This window comes from Apis mellifera, linkage group LG2, assembly GCF_003254395.2.
Source record: "Apis mellifera strain DH4 linkage group LG2, Amel_HAv3.1, whole genome shotgun sequence".
NCBI classification, from domain to species: domain Eukaryota; kingdom Metazoa; phylum Arthropoda; class Insecta; order Hymenoptera; family Apidae; genus Apis; species Apis mellifera.
In genome coordinates this window covers 6,317,068-6,340,116 of record NC_037639.1, presented here as the reverse complement: position 1 = coordinate 6,340,116, position 23,049 = coordinate 6,317,068, and the positions used below count along the sequence as shown (strand labels likewise).

Sequence of the window (23,049 nt, the reverse complement as noted above, 5' to 3'; positions counted from 1 at the left end):
ACAATATAAAATATTGAAATATAAATGTGAAATATAGTGAATCACTTTTATAATTTTGAATATTATAAAGTTACAAGATATTAATCCATTTTTATTTTATGATGATAATAACAAAATTATATTTCATAAGTATAATTTTAATCATAAATAAGAAGTTTATTTTTCAAATAATACAAATAATAAGAGACATATAAGAAAACATGACCGCGTTTGTAATAAAATAAAGATAAAGGATAAAATTTTTTATTATTTAATTATTTTAATATCGATATGAAGAAAGTTACAAATTTTTTTCAATTCAACAAATCAAATTTTGTTTTGATTTCATATAACGACATTTCTTTTAATGTTATGTATATATATATGTATTTAAATATGAATCATGATGTAATGAAAAAAAAGTAAATAAATAAAAATAATAAAAGAAAATAAAAATTGAAGTATGAATTTGAAATATATATATCACAGCATAAAGAATTTTCTTTAATTGTAATAGTTTATATAAAGGGAAAGTCTTACATGAACATAAATTCCTATAAAACAAGATACTTTTCTTTTATTGACTTGCTATAAGTATTGCTAACAAAAAATTACGTATTTACACTTCGTATATAAAGTAATTACATAAGTTGTTTACATGTTTATATAAATATATATAGATAGTTAATACAAACATGATCCTTCACGACTTTTTTTTATTCTTAAAGAAATATCGCGACCATAAATTATATTTCTATCGTAGCAAAACTGATATTATAATATATCTAAATTTGATTTTTAAAAGTATATTTGAAAAATTATAGATATTTATTAATTTGAATTTTTAATTTTATTTTTTAGCGCATGTTTGATAAAATCCATTACATTATTATACTTGAAAAATTACACCAACTTTTTCTATCTTATTAGTATAAATATAAGAATAAAAATTAGTGTATTATTCAAGCAGAAATTCATTTAATTAATTTTTAATGTTATTTATAGATGAACACTTCGTTAGAAATTATATAAAATCTTAATATTAAACATTAAATATTTCATTTCTTTTTTCCGTTAAAAATCGATATAAAAGATATATATGCGAGGCAAATTACTTAAAGTCTGAACTTAATATATTTTATTCACTGATTTACATATTTATATAATTCTTATTATGTAATTAATATCAAGACTGCAAATAGAGGACAATATAATACTTGCAATATTTAAAATTGATGTACTATTAAAACTTTTAAGTTATTTTAGAATATGATCCCGCAGTTAGAATATATATTGCACAATATTTTACATATTTTGAAAAAGTATTGAAATGTACTGCAATGTTCCTTCTATTTTTTTTATGAAAATAAATAAGAATATCGTTTTAAAAAATATATTAAAAAAACATACTTTATTCATTAAGTGATAATATTTATTTAAAACTCTAATAATATTATATTTTTTTTAATCAGATTTAATTCGGACGGAAATACAATATATATTATATATTTGCAATCTATTTTTGTTATATAAATATTTATTGTTTCGTATTGTGTGAAAATTTAAACAGTATGAAAATAAAATGTTTAAAATATTTAATTTAAAAAAAAATATGTATAGAAAATATTAACACAAGAAAAGAAGTTACAAAAAAAATAAAATTTTCTTTCAAAATTTCTGAAGTCTATAAAAATAAATTTAGTTAAATAAGTCTATAAAGGATAAAATATATTTTAGCTTTCATTTTTACACTCTATTTGCAGTTTTGTGACTCTGATAAATATAATTTAAAACATTAATTTAATTTTAAGAAAACATATTAAAGTGACTCCAAATAAATATACTTCTTTCATTAGAGCATAATTTGTAAAATTTTGTAATATATATATTTTTAAAATTGTACTTTACAGTTGCTTAATGTTTTTTTTAAATTAACTTGTTAAATAATGTAAAAAGAATTATTTTTTGTGTTAGCATACAATAAAAAAATGAACTAAAATTTATAGTGAATCATCTTTCTAATATATAAATATATTTGATTTACTAATATATAATATGTTACTATTTGATTTTTCGTAAGAAATCTGCATTAGTTTTTGTAAATTCAACCAAAACAATACTTACTAATAAAATATGGAACAATAGCAATTAGAGGTCAAAATAAAATTGAAAATTTTTATTTCAATGTTGATTATTCTTTAACCTGTAGAAATTATTTTTTAAATGTCTTTTGGTTAAAAATTTTTTAATGAATTACTTTGAAAAGAGTGTCAAATCTAATTAATAAACAATTTGATTATAAAATATAATTTAACAATAAATGAAAAAAAATATTTTTTAATCATTCGAATCAGAATGTAAAGATCGTAAAAATATTAAGAATATTTATTTACAGAAATAAATATACTTGATATAATAGTTTTTAATTCGTAATATTTTACTTTATCGATTTAACACTCCTATAATCAATTGAGGTTATGATTTTGAAATCGAAACTCTATCTCACGCGCGTATATAAATTAACAGAAATGCTTTTCAATATAAATTGAATTAAAAAAAAAAAAATCAAATTATTATCGCGTAACTAAAAATTTAATTTATATTGATCCCTCTGAGTTCCATATTATATTTAATTTATTTATAAAATTATTAATTTGTTAAAGTAAATATGAGATTATTGTGTTATTGATAAAGCATCCAAATTAGCCAATAAGTCTTTTACATCATCTTGAACTTGATTGGATGTGTTTGATAAAGATAAACGCGAACATAAAGTGCTCAAAGTTTCCATTTTTTTGTGAGAATCTTTGTGCTTTTGCAAATATGCCAACAACATACTAACTATATTCTGAACTTCTTCTTTAATTTTCACTATAGCTTCTCCTTCACAATTTTGTAATAACTTTAATTTTGTCTGCGCTAAATGTAATGGATTATAACCATATTGGTCCAAACATAAAGGATCCGTTCCCGCATTTAAAAGAAGTGTCACCACAGATATTTTGCTTGTTACAGCAGCTAAATGTAATGGTGTATTACCTACAGAATCCCGAAGATTTGGATCTGCACCATGTTCCAATAATAAACGAACCATTTCTGTAGAACCTCTGTAAAAAATATATTATTATTATAATAAATATATTGATAATAAATATTAAATATATTGTTTTTTTACCTGCAAGAGGCAAGATGAAGAGGAGTTCTTCCTTGTGCATCACAAGTATTAGGAGAAGCACCAGAATTTAAAAGAGTTCTCATCATTATGGTATTGTTTGTTGCTGCAGCAATTCTCATTCTGTGTTCAATAAGACGGGTATGAACATCAAATATAGGAACAAGATGATGATTTTTACGTGCTCCACTGACAAATTTTATTTTCCTATAATAAACATTTCCTAAAAAAGAAATAATATATATAAAATATAAAATTGAATAATATCTAGATAATAAAAAATTTTATAATATATTAATTAATATATTTTTCTTTTAAATTTGCATTTTTAATTTTGATTAAATATAATCATATTCAAGTAATATAATAGTTATATATATTATCATTCATATTTGCTTGATATATTTTAATTATTTATTATTATAAAAATTTCAAACAAAATTTATAAATATTAAAATAAGTAATTAAAACAATTTGAATTTGTTTTAAATAATATATATAAATGTTAATAATAATATATATTTAAGAAATTTATAAATATAACTTACTATTTACTAAAAAGGACCTGGCTGTTGTTTTAGATTTACATCTCAAAGGAAACTTAATCTCTAAAACCTGCAACAAATTACATTTAATAATATATTTTAAACATTAAAAATCAATTCCTTTATATGATATATCTTTAATAATAAAAGTTAACCATTATTATATTATTTATTCTATTTATTATATTTTAACATAAATTAATATTAATATTATTAATAAATAAAATTTATTTTATAAGAATTTATTTAAATAATTTATATTTTATATTTTTAATAAAAATATTTAATAAAAAATAATTAAAATCGATTATTATAATCGATAAAATATAAATGCATATAAAAATAATATTTTATAAAATTTATATAAAAAAAATAATACTTACATTATTAGAAGATACATCGAAACGTGGTCTTGAACTACTTGTTGGTATAGAATTTTGGATATTACTATTTGATAAACAAAGAGACCAATCTGAACTAAATTTCGTATGAAGAATGCCCGGTCTAATCTCTTCTTCTTCATTTTGATTATTGGTTATCATTGCAGAAGCTGAATCATTATTAATTTCTTCAGTTACTTCATTTTGAGCAATCGAGCTATCGTCGGAGTTATTACTTGTTTCAATTCCGGAGTCCACGGATGTCATTTTGGATTTGAACGTTTAATAACGTTTCACGTACAAAATCCTCTACTTTCCACATCCAACTTATACTATGTTCATAGATTCACACACCACACTATCTGTACGAAAATAATAATAGTTTTGAAGTTTGTCAATAAAGAATTAACTCTATTGCCACCCTTATAATTTTTCAACCCAAAGTAAAATCACAGAATTTAGAATAATTCCAATTTTATGGGAATTTTTTTTATGTTACATATGTTAAGTTATTGATCAAAAAATTAAAATTTTTTATAATTTAAAGCAATGATTTTTATGATTTTTTTTATAAAAATGTTCCTAAATTTTAAATTATTAATTTTAAATGATATATAATTAATATAGAAATACAAAAATGTCACACATAAGAATTATAATTATTGACAAAATACAAAATAGATTTAACATTTAATAAGAATTTTGTATCTTATACTCTAAAATACCAATAATGAAAACGCAAAAAATCAAAATAATTGCTCTATCTTTTATGATTTAAAATGAATATAGCAATTATATTCAATTCAATTAGAAAAGTTGATAAAATTAACAAATTTTAAAAATTGTTTTTGATTTATTCTTTCATAAATATTTGTACATGTTACATGTATTAAATTATATTCATAGATTTTTTAATTATTATATTACATAATAAAATTAACATTAATTAGATATTGAAATTATCTCTTAAAATTTTGCAGAGCAAATAGTATAAAAAACAAAGATGAATTATATAAAAGCAGCGCCAGATTTAAAAAATTATAAATAAAATTAATATAAACAAGGAAAACAAATAATTAGAGAAGGACAGAGATAGTGTAAAAATATTGAAATCAGCGCCATCTTCAGAGTGCCGCAAATGAAACTCAAAAATAAAGGACAGAAGATAGTAAGAAAAAGATAGAGATAGAATAAGAATTGATCAATGGCACCATCTGTCGAGTATTTTAAAAACCTTTATTCAAAAGTTCTCTTAATACTCAAAAGATGGCACTGAATTTGAATTCCTAATCTATTTAATCAATAGGTTAGACAAAGAGATGAAATAATTAGAGAAGGACAGAGATAGTGTAAAAATATTGAAATCAGCGCCATCTTCAGAGTGCCGCAAATGAAACTCAAAAATAAAGGACAGAAAATAGAAGAAAAAGGATAGAGATAGAAGAATTGATCGATGGCGCCATCTCTTAGCTACAAAAGGTAGCTCTCTCATTTATAGAGTAAGCAACAATCAAAAGATGTCACCACATTTAATTTTTGCTCTACTTTATCTTATTTTATAAAATATTAGCCAAAATTAAAATAATCTCTATTAAAAATAAAGATATTTTATTAAGTTTTTAATTAGAATGTTAATTTTGTTTCGATTAATTCAGAATTATTAAAATAAAATGCTTTAGATAGTATATTATGTTGTATTTAATTTATAAATTTTTTTTTTAATATCGCACTTATATTTACGATTATATTCTAGTTTATTATGTTTTTCAATGGAAAATAAAAAACTTTATTACAATTATTTTCGTATTTTAATAAAATAAATAAAATTTTAGTCAAAACCAAAGCGTTTTTTATTAAAAATAAAGATATTCAATCAATGGGTTAGACGAAGAGAAGAAATAGGTAGAGAAGGACAAAGATAGGATAAAAATATTGAAATCAGCGCCATCTTCAGAGTGCCGCAAATGAAACTCACGAAGAAAGGACAGAAGATAGTAAGAAAAAGATAGAGATAGAATAAGAATTGATCAATGGCACCATCTGTCGAGGATTTTAAAAATCTTTATTTAAAGTTCTCTTAACACTCAAAAGATGGCACTGAATTTCAATTCCTAATCTACTTTATCCTATCTTTTGAAAAAGTGTCTTTGATATCCAAGAGATGGTGCTGACAGTCAATTCTTATTTTCTATCCTTTTCCTTCTATCTTCTATCCTTTTTATTTGTGTTTAATTTGCGGCACTCTGAAGATGGCGCTGATTTCAATATTTTTACACTATCTCTGTCCTTCTCTAATTATTTGTTTTCCTTGTTTATATTAATTTGTACAATATTCTAGAGATGGCGCTGATTCCAATTCATTTCTAATTTTTTTTACTATTTACTCTCTTTGTCTTACTTTTGGCGATAATTTTTGGTGCATTTACAATACTAATGATAATCATTTTTTTTTAATTATAATATGTCTTAAATTTTAAAAAATATAAATATTATATTCTCTATCTTCTTTAAAACAATGATTTTGCAAAATATAATATAATATGATATATGACCATATGATGATATATTTTGATGCAAATATTTAATTATAATATTTAGTTAGTGAAATTTAAATTCTATAACAAAATATTTATTCAAAATATTTTATTATTATTATTATTAATGTTGCAATATAGATATGATTCTAAATTTCTGAATCAAATCAATAATGTTGAAAATAATGCTAAAATGATTAGAATGTAATATCCACGAAGTACAGAAAAATATATTGAATGTTTAATCTATATTGTACCTTATCTATGGTATTACTTTTATAAAATATTATAAATATTTGTTAAATAAATATTTGAAGTAATATGTTATTATTTAAGATTAAAACAATATTTCAAATAGATCACCCTACAAGTTAGTATAACATAATGTTTTAATTTTTATAAATTAATTTAGAAATATAACTGTAAAAAATTAATTTTCATCCAGTAAAATTTATTTAAATATAAAAAAATAATAAAAAATTCTAATAATGTAAAAATGTAAAATTGTAATAATTTGTATTTTACTAGAAATGTTAAGTTCATTACATTATTGAAATATTTATAATTAAAAATATTCTTAAAGTGTTATATTTTTTAGATTTGGCTGTATTTATTAATAAATTTCATACATCTTTTATAATATATTTAAATCAAAACTGGAGAAAAACGTAAGAAAAAATTTTATAAAATATTAATTTATAAATTGTAATTTGTATGTGATGATAAATATGAAATATAAAATAATTCTAATAATTATAGGAAAGGTTTATCAGCAAATCCAAATAATAATAGTTTATTGATGAATTCAAGTGATTATTCTTTTAAAAATAACAAACCTGTTCCATATGGTTTAGGACAATTTAAACGTATAAAAAAACATCAAGATTTTATGGTACTTTTAAATAAATTTTTATATTTAAATTTTAAACAAAATAACATAATTAATAAAATATTTAATTTGCAGAAAAGAATTATTAAACTAGTTGATGAAATTGATTATGCAGTTGAACGACATGCTAACTTAATCAAAGAAAAGAAAATCCAAGAACAAAAAATTTTGGAAAGTAGATTGAAACCTAAAGGTCAATTATCAATAAATAATGAATAATTGTAAATAATTTTATTATTCATTTTTCAATATTTTTTCAATAATTTTATTTGATAATTTATTAAATTGCAAAAACAAATTTTTTAAAGTATCAATTATTTTATTTTAAATTCATAACTACAACTATTTAAGCTGATAATCAATAGGATATTTTATGAGTCGTGGAATTTTATCTCTTTCCTCTTGTGAAATATCACATAATTTAACAGGGACAGGTCTTAATTGCTTGATCTGGTTGCTAACATTTTGTAACATGTCTTCAGGAACATTTTCATCAGGAAAAATGTGTAATCTTTCCATAGTATATCTTCTTTGTAAATTTCCATCCATTGCAGAATAAATTGCTTTCTTAAAAATCTGTATAATCATAAATAAAATATGATAATAAAACATATTACAATCTTTTAATATATTTACATTTTATAAAAATTTGATAAATACCAAAGTAGGATCTTTACTATGTAATTCCCAAGCAAGTGTCCAAGAAGCACCACCAATGTATGTAGTATGATGAAAATACACCCGTTTTTGCCATTCATTTCCACGTAATGCAATATCTTTACTATTTATTATTATTACATGATCACCGCATTTATCTATAGAAATATTTTATTTATAAATGAAAAATATAACATTCTATTTCATATATGTTAATTTAATTTTACACATTAAATTTATTATTTATTATTTGTACTATAGTAATAAATTTGATATATATGTTAGATGTATGAATATATATAATGTAAATATATATAATTTTACTTACTCAATGGATGATATATAGGTTTGTATAATCCCATAAGATATTTTTTAATTAAAGGTGCACTTTGAAATGGATCTTGCCAAGTTGCATCAAATATATGCCAAACAATAGAAAAAGTGCCCCAATGCTATATATAATATAAATGGATCATAATAATTAAATAAAGTCATACATAAAAGAATACACATATCAAATTATCTAAAATTATTTATTTATTATTATTAATTAATATAAAAGGGAATCTCTATAAAAATATTTTAAATGTTTTTACTAAAAATTTTTTTAAAAATTAAAGAACATTCATTAACCTAAAATTTTTTGCAAAATAATAAAACTTGAATTATTTATTTTACGTAATGAATTTTTATAAAAATAAAGTAAATTAAAAAAATTAAAAAAGTGCATTATAGTATAATATCAAAAATATATAAAACAATGTTATAAAAAATAAACAAATTATTTAAAATAGTATACTTGTCCTTTGCGAAGAAGAGACATTGTAATCCTTATTCAAAATTTAATATATTATAAATAATAATAAATTTCTTTAAAATAAAACTAAACATTATATATTTATAACATTATATATATATTAAATTCTTATATTAAATCTGAGAAATTCTGATAACGAAAATAATATTGGTAACACTGTTTGATAACATCAAAAATCATTAATCTTTTTCAAGAAAATACGCGCGCTAGAACATAATTTTTAAGTAATTTTTTTATGTTTAATATCATATATATTTTAAATTAAATTATAATAACTATAAATTAAATTTAAATTAAAAGGAATTACTTAATAATGATAATAAAACTATATTTGAAAAGTTGAATTAGTTTATTAGCATAGATGAAATATATAATATATAAATTGTTAAAAGTAATTTGCATAAAATATTTAAATATAAAAAAAATTAAAGCCATAACAAATTAAATTATTTAGATCTTCGCTTCGTATGTTTTTATGCATACTTTATAGTGTAAATTTTTAAAATGTAAACTTATAATAATATATATCGAAAAATTTTTAATTGTAGCAAAATTAAAAATATTAGGATCTGTTCGTGCAGGTATACTTCAAAAGAATATAAAAAATTACAAGATAATTTACAATTTAATAAGTATTTTAATGTAATAATATTATAATAATAATATCAATTAATAATGTTATTAAATACTTTATACATATACATAGTAATGTATTTATAATTATTCGCATTTTATTATTAGAGAATTATTAGTATTTAATAATAGCAAAGATTTTATGTAAACAGGTAAGTCTTTTTTGCACGATCAGTCCTTTGTTATAAAGTATAGTACATGTTGTTATTCCAACTGTGTTTTCTAATTAATAAAAAATTTTATTAACATATCAACACTAGCATTAATTAAACAGTGGTAAACTATTTTTTACGATATATTATCTATGCATGATTGTACATATTTATCTATCATAAATTCATTTTGTAAAACTGTTTTATATATATTATTATTTTTTCTTATTTGTGAATATTAATAATTTTGAAGTTACCAGTCATGTTCAGGATTCTATAAATAGTATATAAATTTTTGTATTTTGATTTCTTATTTCTATTTTTAAATTCCATTATATTCAAAAGAGGAACTTGATTGTTCATTTAGGCAAGTATAGCACCAAGAGGCAAAGATTGTTTTTTTTAAAGCAAATGCCGTTAATTGTTAATATAAAAAAGTTAATAGGATACAAAATTATTATTTCATTCAGTAATTACATTAATTATACAAAAATATTTAATTTAATGTGTGTAAATTTTAATGTGTCATTTCAACAATTTTAATTTTTCATAAATAAATAATAAAAAACATTATTGAGTGTAGAAATAATATAAATATTAACTTTCGAATTTTTTAATTTTTCTATAACCAATAAATTCTATTTTACAAATTAATTTTCATTAAAAGTGTATAAATTTTCAATGTGTAAAAATAATAATAACAGAAATTTTTATTCTTTTTTTCCGCGAGAGATTTAAATGAAATATGAAATTTATAAATAATTTTCATAAATATATATTCATAATTCTTTATATTTTTTAATGAATTAAATACTTGAATTTTGTTTAAATTATGCATTTAAAAAAAATCGGATAAATCAGGAATTGAATAAGAAAATATTAAAAAAACAACGAAATAAAATTATAACTAATACCTTGCATTAATATATTGTACAAGAATGATAATAAAGCACATTGCACAATATTAATACACTGTGTATAAATTTTAATCATTTAATTTTTTTTTAAAGTTAAATGTACTTTTTAGCTTAAAGATAGTTACATTGTTCTTGCGCTAATATAAATTATATTAATAAAAGTAAATAGAATTGAATAATTTTTAATATTCTATGAGATTCATTATTTTATTTTATGTTCAATAATTTCTTTTAGATTTTAACTGGTATAGGTTTTTTTTGTATTAATTGTAATTACTGAATTGATATATGAAATTATTAAATTATGAAAATAATACTTAAAGGCAGCAATAATTTTAATTATAATAATCATAGTCATGATGATAATAATAACTAATAAATATTACATTTTTATTTTATATAATAGTGAGTGAGTGAGAGAGAGAGAGAGAGAGAGAGAGAGAGAGAGAGAGAGAGAGAGATGGTATATTATGTAAAAAGTTTCTTCTTTAATTCATACAGTAAAAACCAATCGGCATTTGCACTTTTAGATTGAATATCCTGAACATATGGTCATGAAATATAAGGAAAGTATATCTAAAAGCGTATTATTTAATAATAATGCATCAAAAATCATTATTCTGCATTAATATATGCTTCGCATTTCTTTACATACATTGAAATATCGACGCATCTTCTGATTAAATATCTTTATATATATATATAAATGCAAATTATGTTTCATGACTATTGAATTATTATAATGACACAGTTGGTTTCAAATATATTATAGCAGATCACAAAAGTTATGTTTCTTGAGATGAACGACTAAATTGTTCTAAACGCGTATAACATATTTACGTAAATGTTTTTGTATAAAATGCACAATAAGTATTTCAAAGTAATTTCGATAAAATCGACTTCAATTTTTTAAAAAATATCTTAAGGAAAATTTTTCGGTATACAAATTGTGTATATAAAACAATGTTATAGAAATCAATGCCATTCCAGACATGATATAACAATTTTTTATACAGTAATACGTATTATAAGAGTACTACAGTGTAGATTTCAAAATAATCTACAGTAAAAAAATTGTTCTATGCATATAAAGCTTTCATTTAATTTGTTAATTTGTATGTTTATGTATATTTATTTTGTATAAGAAAAAAAGAGAAATATTAAATCAAAATAAATTTAGTAATCTATTTGGAATTCTCTTTACTTCTTTCAAAAAAATTTCCTTTACCATATTATTTCAGAAACTGCATTGTTATACTATTGGCAATAAAAAATTTATGTAATTTCCAGTCATTGATATAATATGATGTATACGCGCATTTGCTGTTACATCATGTAAATCCAGTTACATAAAATCTTTGGCAAAGGTATGATTAATCATCGACCCATGACTCTGTAAATATGTATCTAATATTATTGTATTCCATAAACAGCTACTCGCCATTTGTCATTTTTTACATAATTTTGATTTCTTCCAGTATGAGCATTCGGAAACGATCTTGCTCGTGAAATGCATCTAGTTGATAATATTTAATGCGTTATCTTGCATTTTTCAACCGACACTATCTCCCATTACTTCTGTTTCTGTTTCGTGTCCTATATATTCCAATTCTTCGTTTGTCTCAGATTCACCACGTGCATCTACAAATTCCTGTAAAATAACATTAAATTTATAATACGAAAATAATATAAAAAAGGGAAAATAAAAGTTAATATGTTATAATTTATATGAATAATAAAATATATTGTATTTGTAAAAAAATTATAGTATCTTATTATATTTGCATTTTAAAAAATTAAATTAATCTCGTAGTAAATTAGAAGCTCTTACATCACGAGTGAGATCGTCAATACTGCTATCCTTATTTAAAACTTCACCTGAAAATCATAAAAACAAAATTAATTATCATATTTATGTAAAGATATACTGATTATGTACATCAATAAATGTACATCAACCTACATTCTAAAAAAATTGAAAAACTAACTGGGTTCTGTTTGTGTTTGACTTGATGCGGTGCATGTTTCTGAAAATTCACGACGTTGTATATCTGCATCAAGAGCATGAAGACGTTCTCTACTTCTGCGTAACTCTTTTCTTAATGTCTCTCGTTCTTCTTCTCTCTCTTTTATAATTTCCTAGAATTTATAAAATATTTAAAACAATTTTTATTAAAATTAATTATTTATTTAAAAATTATTATTTCTTTGAATATAATTATAGAAATTAATTTATGAAAAAAATAAAATCTTACCAATAATTGTGACAATTGAGAAGTTAAAGAATGACAAATTGGTTGTAAACTTGCAATTGATATTGCTGGTTGTTGTGGATGAAGATGCATTCGTGGTGATGGACAACCAGTTGCCTCACAACTTGGCGGTGTTGCTAATATCGATGCTCCACGTGATGCAAGAACAGTTTCCGTTTCACTTACATTTAATGCAGAATTTAACATTCCAACCAATTGATTCGCTATGATAATAAAATAAAATATCAAATTTTTATAAAAATATAAATATTTTTTTCTAAATATTTAAAAAAAATTACATTTGTACATTTAAAAATTTTGCAATAATAAAATAAATATGATCTATTAATAAAAATACCTTGACTAATAGCAGCAAGTATAAGTTCAGCAGGTTCTTTTTCTATACTTGATGGTTCAGATGCCATATCAGCCACATGTTCGAAATCTTCTTTTGGAATATTTAATATATCTGCTACTAATAATTGTTTTTCGATCAGTGCTTGCTTAATAATATCATCCTTTCTTCTAAGACACTCTGTAAAATAAAATAATCAATCGTTTATAAATTATTTATTTATGATTTATTTAAAAAAATATATATGTTACATTAAATAATAAATAAATAATATACCTATTGGTGTAAGCACTGGTTCTGCAACATGTACAGGTGGTACTTCTACATGAACTTCAAGCGGATCAATTAACGATGCTTGTGTACAAGTAACCAATCTTAATGGTTCTCCTGTACCTAATTAAAAAAATATAATATATTAAAATTTGTACTTAAATAATATTTATAAAATTATACGATTATTTTTTAATTTGGGAAATGTATGAAAAAATTATTTATCTAAAAAATATTCCATAATATAATAACAAAACTGTTTTTCGTTAAAATAAAAATATACTTTTTGAAATTTTATAGAAATTTCAAAATTTATTATAATTTACTTTTATTCATTAACAAATATAAAATTATTTTATATTTCTAATTTTTCATTTACAAACAAAATATGTATTACCTGCGCTTGAAGGTTCGGATAAGTGTTGTGGCTGTTGCTGTTTCGTTTGTTCAATCCTCAAGATCTCAGGTCCAGAAATATTAGGTGTTTCTCCTTCTTGTTCCATGCTAGTGTCTTGCGTAGATTCCTTTGTTTCTGATTCTTGTTCTTGATCCTGATCCGTTTTATTAGGAATATTGTCATGTTCTGTCGAAGAAGAATCTTCGATCGTAGGTCCAGGTTCTTCTGGCAGTGTAGTAGGTGGAGTAGGTCTTCTACCTTGTTTATCACGAGCCTTATATGCTTCAGCTGCTTCAGAGATGTGTTTAAACCATTGTTTTCGTTCTGCAGGCGAGGCTGCTACTAAATCATAGATCTGCGCTCCATTTTGCGATGTATTAACCAGGTAGAGAGAATTTTTATCTACGGCATTATGCCTGACAAGAACAGTAGATACTTTTACAATAGGACTCAATACAGAATTCGCTTGATTTGGATTGATAAATTTCAACAGGTACTTTTCATCTTGTCGATGCAACAGGAGTATCGTATCGTCGAGCAATACCACATGTAAATCGACCGGTTTTGCTCTATTCTGTTCGGTTCTACGCCATTGTAACGGACCTTCGTAGATCAATTTACGTTTCGTGATGTCTAGATTCTTGAATTCCTGAACAGTTGGATGATCAAATTTATCAAATGCAGATCTATCGATGGTACGTTGGATCTCTGCCAATCTCTGATAATCTTCTGCCTCGCGTACCGCTTGGTTAACACAACTGAGAATTTCTTTACTTCGATCAAGACTTCGCAAAACCGCAGCTCTTTCCTTTTCGTTACTTTCAGGCGTGTATTTTGCCAAATTTTCAAAGAGCAAAGGATATTTTGTCAATCGGAGCATACCCGTCAATATATGATCTTTGAGCTGTAGCCTTCGACAAAGAGGATTAGCCTCAATTTCATTTAAGAAAGAGTTCAATTTCGGATCCTTCCGACGACGATCTCGCAGAGCATCCAGAGCCACTTGCTGTTTCGCACAGTAAATAGATGCAGCTCTCTCAAAGGTTTCTCCGTTCTCGCCGTCGAACATGTCTAAAAGAAGATCTCCAACATCGCCCACGCATGGATTCTCCTTCTTCTTGCGCTTCATCGCTTGATTGAAGCGCGAATGAATAGTTACCATCTCATCTAGATTGGAAAATAATAATTGTATTTGGTCTAACGGAAGTACTTGTGATTCCAGGAGCGGCTTGTGGAAGACGTGTGATAGCACTCTCAGCGCCCGCACGTGAGATCGCTCCGTGTGAAAGAGTTCTGAAAAATTAAGAAGATTTTCCAGGATTATAGATATATCTAACATCAAAATAAATATTCTATTTTCTGTTTCATTAAAAAAAAATTTCTTTTTTAAAAAGAATTTAAAAAGAGATTTAAAAGAAATAGAATATTTATAAAATATTTTCAATCGATTATGAAATAAGAACAGAAGAGAACTACCAACCATTGATAACTTCTTGTCGTTTTTTCTCCGCATTGCTGAGCCGAGCGAGGACATCCTCGGCAACGCCTTGACTCCAATCAGGAGGATCCGGTTCAACATCAACATCGCTGTCCCACGAGGTTGATGTGTTGGCCGCGGAGGTAGCTGGATGTACCTGCTCCAGGCTGGTACTCGGACTGTCCAGACTTCTCGTCGACAAGCTGCTGTTCGACGAACTGCCCGCTGAATTTCCGGGAAATGTCCCGGCCGGTTCAGAATCACTGAAACCAGCCCTATAGTCAATCGTTAGCGAATGAAGCATTCTACATTTAAATAATACCGGCTACTACAGCCATTTGAAACTTTTCAATACTTATACATAAATTTGTTGATCACCAATGTCAATTGCTTCCTAAGATTCCCTTGGAAATTAGACTATGTTGAAGATGACAAAGGATATCTATTTTCTAGATTTTACACTTTATTCTTGTTTTATTGGAATATAATTTTTTACTTAACACGATTTTGAGAGGAAAAAGTTAATATAAAATTTGTAAAAATTATCTGAATAGCAGGAATTAAATTTACAATAGAATGTTTTGATTTTAAAAGAGAAATATAAAATTTATAATTTGTAAAAAAATAATTTAAAGTGAAGGAAAATATATTATACATTAATTATTATTGGAAATTATTTGTTTACAATGTATGCATCGAAAAAATTGTATTATTAGAACGGCTTAATATGTGTAACATAATTAAAACAGGAAATACATCACACTCTTATTGATATTGAATCATTGTGAAGTAATGTATACAGTTTCAAATACACGTAATGAATAAAGTTCACATTTTTCAATCACTTATTTGAAACAATTCTCAATATTCTTCGAAATTCAAAAAGTTTAAAGTTCTCGAACTTCTCGAAAACTTTTTATCATTTTCACCATTCGAAATTTTCAATAAAGATTAATAAGGATTAATTCAATATAAAATAACTTACGATGATATTAATTTAGATTTATTTTCGAGACTATTACAAGAAGATTTTGGATTTGAATTTTACGAATTGGAATTGAATTTTTATTTAAAAATTAAATTTCTGCCTAAAAATATCTATAACTGAAGAATTGTACCTCTCAGACCTTGTACGACGCTCATTAACACCGCGTCTCTCGTGAGTGGGGGTGTCGGAAGCGGTGGGTAGTTCCGAAAGACGTTCCTCCACGTTCGAGCACCCCGATGATATGTCGTTCGACTGATCAAAGAAGGAAGACGGTTCCGTGGTGGATATCGGACTAGTTAAGTTTTCGTTGCCGCGAGAATTAGGTCGAGGACGGACACGTCGAGAACCGCGTTGTCTCATCTTTTATATCTCCTTAGCCCTAAAGGGCTTCCTCGACGTGGTAAAGCTGGCAGGCATGTGCCGTCTCAGCTGCAAACGTAACGTTACGTATTGCTTTTGCGAGGATTTCCTCAACCAACGAATATTATAGAGACGAATAATTCCACTTGATTTTTATTTATTTATCTTTTTCATTTAATCGATGTGTGCGATTTAAATCTTAAATTTAAAGAAGTCCTTAACATATTCACACGTAATTTTATTGATATTCTGGAGCAATGTGAAATGTATTGATATAAAAGGATAGTAATTTTGTCCTGGCGTCTTTTTATAATCGTTCTGAATCTTGATGGAAAGGGTGCAAGCGAAATAATAACTGTGATAATCTATGCTAAAATGCCAACGTACTGTTAATCGATTATTTCTGTGAGAAGAACGAGTAACCTTTAAGCAAGTAGAATTATTTTAATATAATATAATTTTAACATTTTTCTAGCAATCCATATTATGAAATTTATTATGAAATTTATTTATTTTTCCTCTTGAATTTTAAATAAAAAGTTTAAAAATTGTAAACTATTGTTAATGATTCGTTAATAAATTTTGAGACGAGAAAATTGATGTTAGATTTTAAAATGATTCAAATCTCTTTTTATTATCAATAATTCAATAACAATTTTCATCGGATTTTTCAGATTTTTCTTTTTATTTATTTATTTAAAATAATGCGCCCAGCAAGGTTCTAAGTATAAACGAGAACTTAATCGATGTCGATCAAGCTAAACCTTATCGAAGCCGCTCCTTCATTACTTTAATCAACCCTCTAGATATAGAAGAGACATCGACTTGCGGCTGATACACTGCCTTGTGCATACAGTTGTACGTAGCCATCAATGATACCTGTATTCTTCCTTTAGAAGAGTAAAAAAATCGACGTACTTCTTTGTCTCGTTCGCTGACACCTCCTTTAACAAACGTTTACTCAATGAAATTTTCTACAAACAGATCCACGAAACTAAACTTCTCCGTCAACACGACAAATTTGTACGAATTAGATTTAGATTTTTTATCTAAATAAAAAAGTTTTCCACGTTGGTTATAATATTATATTAACAATTCTATTATAGATGATCTTTTCATCACAGCGAATTTTATTCTATTGTCTAATTTGACGATATTCTTTAAAATATAACATTAAATAAAATTTGTAAATATATATATATCAATTTGCATCAAGGATTATTGAGGAAATTTTTATAAAATATACGAAAAATTGACGCGTGTATAGAATTGGCCAATGACAAGGAGGCTGCAAAAGAAGCTGAGCCTATGGCCGGTGTATTGATTCGAAAGTATCGATTGCTTCAAAAATAAAGGGCAAGACATCTATCTGTAGCCTGATATCGCTTTGGTCCCCGTTTACACCCGTGTACACGTACTATAAACCGGATCGATACAAAACGGATCGGTTTCTTTTTCCTCCCCATTTACATGCATCGATCTTTTTAAAACCAGATGCATTAGCCGGCTAATTCATGCGAATCGTACTAATAGCAATGAGGTATTAACGATTACACTAAAAATGTACACGTGGCGTAAAGGAAATAAATTCTCTATTACGTTGCATTTATCTTTAACCCTTTAGAAATAACAAGTATTTTCCATATATACAAAATGTATAATCTCCTCCACTTTTATTTTTTCTTCTTAATCAAAAAACTATGAAACTTAAGAAATTTATTATTATAAAAAATAAATTAATATTTATTACAATAAAATAAATTATTCTAAATTCTTTGAAAAATAATAATGCAACGTACAATATGTAAAATTTTTAAATTCAAAATTATTTTGGGCAGGAAAATAAGGAAATTTGTCAATGCCACGTATATTTTCTAATCGTTGTCGATTGATTTTAATTGCGATGAACGTAGATCGCACATTTATTCCCAGAAATCTAAACCTTCCATTATGCGAATAGGCTTCCTGTTAAGATAATTTTTAATGAATTAATTGCCTCAAATCGATTCATCGTGCATCATTAAATGAGTGAATAAAATTTTTCTTTTTTAAAAGGAAATGGATAAAATTTTGAGAAGGAATATAAAGAAATTATATAAAGTTTATATAATTTCATATAATGCAATAAAATTGCCATTTTTTGTAACTAATAAATATCAAATTTTTCAGCATCATTCGTCTGCATGTTCTATCGAACAATTATAAAAGGATCGTTTCTATTATTTAGCAGATAAATACTGTTGAATTATCTTCAAATATTATTTCAACAATAAAATTGATCAAAATTCTTTAAATTTTATTTTGAACTGCTGTTCATATTTAATTTGATTAAAAAAATGAAAAAAAAAAAAAGGAAAAATTGATCATGAAAGATCACATCATTTGGAACTATATTGTATATTAATAAAAAAAAAAATTATTTATCCATGATATATAAATTCTTAAAAACATTTAATCTAATGACTTTGAGTACAATTTTACCGTCATAAATTCACAGAATATTCGCCATAATTTTTATACTCGCGAGAATTCAATTAAATTTCAACATTTTAAGAAAAAAGGACGCTGATCGATGATCTAAAAACGAAAAATAAAAGTTAGAGTACGAGTCCTCTTTTAAAAATTATGGAGAGAGAAATAAAGAGACTTTCATCTTCTCTCTCGAGAGAGAAGATTTATAACATTCTTATTCCCAACGCGTGCTTACATGGTGTTTTACGTCTCTCACGCTCGAGATCATTAAATCACCAATACATTAGCCGCGAATCTTGCTACACGTGTATTTTTATCAAGAAGAACGAATACATGCCGCAATTTGATTATTAATGATATCACGAAATTACTATCGTTCACGTTTCTCCAGAAATAAACGCACGACAATGACGAAGTTACCACCACGGGTTATTTATTTATCGAACCCCGGGCTTAAAGAGTCGCACAATGCAGTTTCATGCTTCATCGAGTAAAAAGTGAACTTTGCAGTTTCTCAATGAGGTCAATAATCTCGTATAATTTAAAAAAAGAAATGCAATAAAAAAAGGAACAAAGAAAAGAAAAATTGAAAATATATATCAAGATTCAAAGAAATTTGTAAATATAATTCGTTACGAGATCAATCTCTGATTCATTGGATTCGAATTCAAAGCATTAGTCATTCTTCCATCTTTTTGCTGAAAATTGTTACCGATTTTATTGGTATTGAAAGACTATCGTTTTCACGAGAGATATTGTCGTTGCAATTTTGAATCAATGTGAGAAATTCTATTTATATTTTCGTTTATATCATTTATATACACTCATATTTCTGCATAATAAATATCGCGTTCCGATAAAATTTTTTTTTTAATCATTCTATATTTGAAAAATATCCTGCACTTGTATTTGTTTATGTGTTATTTTATTGAAGAATAATATTAAATATTAATAATTGGGACGAAAGTAACAATTAGATTTTTGTTCTTTACCAAATTGAAGAATTATAAATCAACGAAATATTGAAAGTATTATTGGTATGCACAATTTAAATATTGAACATTTTTTCATCGAAGAAATCCGTCGATGAAATCTGAATGAAGAAATACCGAAGAAACCGATGAAAGAATAAACACAGTTCTTCTGTTATTTTTTTTTAATACATTTTTTGTTGATAAAAAAATAATTTGGAATAAATAAATTTTAAATCTAATTTAAAAATGTGAGTCAGATGTTTAAAAATAGTAAATTCCAAATATTTTGATCTGTATTTACGTAGAATATCTTTAAGAAAAAAATCTTTCATGAAAGATTTACTTTTCGTCGATTATCATTAATAAACACTTTGATAATCCATCGTCAATTCTGCCATTAATATGATAGATATCAAAATGAAACTTTTATCAATCAAAAAAACATGTTTATGATGTTTCGTCATCACTCAAACTACATAAATTCAAAAATTTAAAAAAAAAACAAGAATTAGATTTAATTACAATTTAAAATTGACCTAAGTTACGCGATGATTACAAACATTTTCAATCATTTTATATTTTTTATATAAATAATACATTAAGTATTAAATAGCTATAATAATACGTAATTAATGATAAAAATAATTTATATATATTTAAATGTATTAAATGTAATATAGATATATAAAAATTTTCCATTGTTTAATATACATTTATTTTTATTTATGAACAAATTAAAATGCATCTACTCTTAAACGCATTACCACGTTCATTGATGTAGCGTCACTGATGTGAAATTACAATGACTATATCGCTTGTGCACCTATTCTTATTCACAAATAGTCGATAGATTGTCGAATAATCCGCGACAAACAATTTAACTCGTTCAGATTGCTTTTTTGCAAAAGCTAAGATGAATAGATTTGAATATTCTGAATAAACGAACTATAATGTGGAAAGAAGGAAAGTTCATCTAATTATAAAATAATAATTTCAATGATACTATCGTTAGAAAAATAATAAATTTGATATTGTAAAGACTATAATATGATAAAATGAACGAATTCGATGAATTATTAATATATGTACATTTAATGTGATAATGTAAAATAAATTCTATTTTATTTATAAATGATTATGAAAAGTTGGTATAATTTATTCCTGTATTTTAATATTACAATTTTATTATAATAAAATTTTTCTAATTTTTAAGTTGATTATTTCTCTTATAATATTATACTTTATTTATAGATATTTCAAAAATTTAATTTTTTGTAAATATTTCATTATTATATATCGAGCAAGTGATATTATGCACAGTTAAAACTAGTGGCAGATGCGTAGAATACGAATAATTTCAACTTCCTTTAATTTTGTTAATTTATGTTAAATTTACATATTTTTAGTCCATCGAATTAATGCTCTCTACCAATTATGACCATGCATATGTTTCATTTTTTTAAATTTAATCATTTGAAAGTTAAATATAAATTCAATTTTCACTTCTTTATAACACAATAAACATACGATAAACTTATCACATAACGATAAATTTAGAACTAATCATTTAAAAGATTTCAATATTCATTGTCCGAACAAAAGGCATTGAAATCACCGGAAAATGAATTTTAATTCTCTACATTTAACCATTATTTTCTCGTTTAAATTAGATTTTAATAAAAGTTTTAAAATTTTCTATGAAACCTTTTTATCTTTCAATTTGCCAAATTCAATATCCTAAACGATCAAGTTTGGAAAAAAAAAGATCCGCAGCGAAACCCATAAAATTATATAAATTCCTCTGCGCATTTAAATATTGCCAACGTTTCACAATCATCATGTTTATTTTCCAATTAATGAAAAACCTTTTCTCGTTCCCTCCAATATTCCAATGTCAATGGTTGTTACTTGTTTAATTACTGTCGACTTAAAGTTCCAATTAAACTGATCATAATTCCCATTAAGCGCCAAACAATTGCAACGATGATATTAACGAAATCGTAACCACTTCTTCGACACGAGTTTAAGGATAATGGAAAATTGGAAATTCGCCCCGCATAAAAGAGGCGAAATCCTCGATCGATAGACACGAGGATCGAGAGATCGACACGTTGACACGCTTCAGATGTCGGTTCTTCGCGGGAAACACTGGTGATCGATCCAACCGGAAGTCGTGCCGGCGTCAACGGGAGGAAATCGCGAAACGAGACAGTCGGATCGACGGTGTTCGACGTGTGTTTCGGGTGTACGCGTGGGTGTTTCGTACTGTCGAAGCGACGCAATATCCATCCGCGGAATTGAACGTTTAACGTCAGACTGAAGGCCTTCTGGCTGGCATACACACCTTTGCCAGAGGAAGAGGAACGAGTCGAGTCTGCGCCGTTTGCACGTGGACGGGGATCTAGAGCGTCAAGAAGCGAAAAGTCACCGGTTAAGAAGCGTAGGACCCTGCCAAAAATCTATACACGGTGTGTCGGAAAAATTCCAGGGCCGAGTGAAACGCCGGGAATAGACGTTCCAGCTGATCTCTTGAACCGCGGCCGGATCGGTTTGCAACAATTGCAAGTTGGTCGGGTTGGTTTGATACATACCAGTGAGCGAAACGGAGGAGAAGAAGATAGATCAATAAAATCGGATTTTATTAGATTTTCGGGGGATTTGAGCGTGTTAAGACTTTTCGTTTGAAAGAGCAGTCTTGAAAATGATTAGAAATTGTTAGAATAAAATCATATAAAAGAAGATACTCGTGATTTTATTTTTTCCATCAAAATGTGAATTGTATGATAGTGTTATATAGTATTTTAATAAGTGGATCAGTTTTAATATTAT

At 25.1% G+C, this 23,049-nt stretch overlaps 4 protein-coding genes across 10 annotated transcripts in view; 1 reads left to right on the top strand and 3 right to left on the bottom strand.

Moving 5' to 3' along the window:
- Nucleotides 1-2,338: 2,338 nt before the first annotated feature.
- On the bottom strand, nucleotides 2,339-4,472 carry LOC552483 (ankyrin repeat domain-containing protein 54). The gene is made up of 4 exons (XM_006561123.3): nucleotides 4,080-4,472; nucleotides 3,700-3,766; nucleotides 3,155-3,374; nucleotides 2,339-3,086 (listed from the first exon to the last, which is right to left on the bottom strand). Exons 1-4 carry the CDS (start codon nucleotides 4,341-4,343, stop codon nucleotides 2,654-2,656), a joined length of 984 nt encoding a protein of 327 aa, XP_006561186.2. The 5' UTR covers nucleotides 4,344-4,472; the 3' UTR covers nucleotides 2,339-2,653.
- Nucleotides 4,473-7,224: 2,752 nt separating this feature from the next.
- On the top strand, nucleotides 7,225-8,022 carry LOC552471 (39S ribosomal protein L52, mitochondrial). The gene is made up of 3 exons (XM_006561122.3): nucleotides 7,225-7,278; nucleotides 7,370-7,502; nucleotides 7,575-8,022. The coding sequence occupies exons 2-3, from the start codon at nucleotides 7,410-7,412 to the stop codon at nucleotides 7,716-7,718; spliced, it is 237 nt and encodes a 78-aa protein (XP_006561185.1). The 5' UTR covers nucleotides 7,225-7,278; nucleotides 7,370-7,409; the 3' UTR covers nucleotides 7,719-8,022.
- Nucleotides 7,798-9,131, bottom strand: LOC413928 (39S ribosomal protein L13, mitochondrial). Its single transcript, XM_397367.5, has 4 exons — nucleotides 8,956-9,131; nucleotides 8,485-8,608; nucleotides 8,160-8,314; nucleotides 7,798-8,075 (listed from the first exon to the last, which is right to left on the bottom strand). Exons 1-4 carry the CDS (start codon nucleotides 8,977-8,979, stop codon nucleotides 7,842-7,844), a joined length of 537 nt encoding a protein of 178 aa, XP_397367.1. The 5' UTR covers nucleotides 8,980-9,131; the 3' UTR covers nucleotides 7,798-7,841.
- Nucleotides 9,132-11,071: 1,940 nt separating this feature from the next.
- LOC410127 (rho guanine nucleotide exchange factor 11) overlaps nucleotides 11,072-23,049 on the bottom strand; it is a 36,304-nt gene continuing 24,326 nt past the window's right edge. For 4 of the 7 annotated variants that reach the window (XM_393610.7, XM_006561121.3, XM_016910692.2 and 1 more), the window contains 8 exons: nucleotides 15,430-15,701; nucleotides 13,950-15,242; nucleotides 13,559-13,675; nucleotides 13,286-13,462; nucleotides 12,931-13,151; nucleotides 12,664-12,814; nucleotides 12,507-12,553; nucleotides 11,072-12,326 (listed from right to left, as the gene is read on the bottom strand). In XM_393610.7, coding sequence (XP_393610.4) covers nucleotides 12,228-12,326; nucleotides 12,507-12,553; nucleotides 12,664-12,814; nucleotides 12,931-13,151; nucleotides 13,286-13,462; nucleotides 13,559-13,675; nucleotides 13,950-15,242; nucleotides 15,430-15,701 — 2,377 coding nt within the window. In that variant the 3' untranslated portion in view covers nucleotides 11,072-12,227. Of the gene's footprint in view, nucleotides 12,327-12,506; nucleotides 12,554-12,638; nucleotides 12,815-12,930; nucleotides 13,152-13,285; nucleotides 13,463-13,558; nucleotides 13,676-13,949; nucleotides 15,243-15,429; nucleotides 15,702-23,049 lie in introns of all 7 variants that reach the window. The other 3 variants (XM_006561119.3, XM_016910694.2, XR_409009.3) reach the window with 2 other exon arrangements.

What these genes read in the sequence shown, in the direction of transcription:
- LOC552483 (XM_006561123.3), bottom strand. Translation starts at nt 4,343, where the DNA reads ATGACATCCGTGGACTCCGGAATTGAAACAAGTAATAACTCCGACGAT. An exon ending in TCGATGTATCTTCTAATAAT is followed by an intron (nt 3,767 to 4,079) that starts GTAAGTATTATT and finishes AATTTGTTGCAG; the next exon opens with GTTTTAGAGATTAAGTTTCC. An exon ending in CTTCATCTTGCCTCTTGCAG is followed by an intron (nt 3,087 to 3,154) that starts GTAAAAAAACAA and finishes TATTTTTTACAG; the next exon opens with AGGTTCTACAGAAATGGTTC.
- LOC552471 (XM_006561122.3), top strand. Translation starts at nt 7,410, where the DNA reads ATGAATTCAAGTGATTATTCTTTTAAAAATAACAAACCTGTTCCATAT. An exon ending in AAAAACATCAAGATTTTATG is followed by an intron (nt 7,503 to 7,574) that starts GTACTTTTAAAT and finishes TTTAATTTGCAG; the next exon opens with AAAAGAATTATTAAACTAGT.
- LOC413928 (XM_397367.5), bottom strand. Translation starts at nt 8,979, where the DNA reads ATGTCTCTTCTTCGCAAAGGACAA. An exon ending in ACCTATATATCATCCATTGA is followed by an intron (nt 8,315 to 8,484) that starts GTAAGTAAAATT and finishes ATATTTCTATAG; the next exon opens with ATAAATGCGGTGATCATGTA. An exon ending in ATAGTAAAGATCCTACTTTG is followed by an intron (nt 8,076 to 8,159) that starts GTATTTATCAAA and finishes ATGATTATACAG; the next exon opens with ATTTTTAAGAAAGCAATTTA.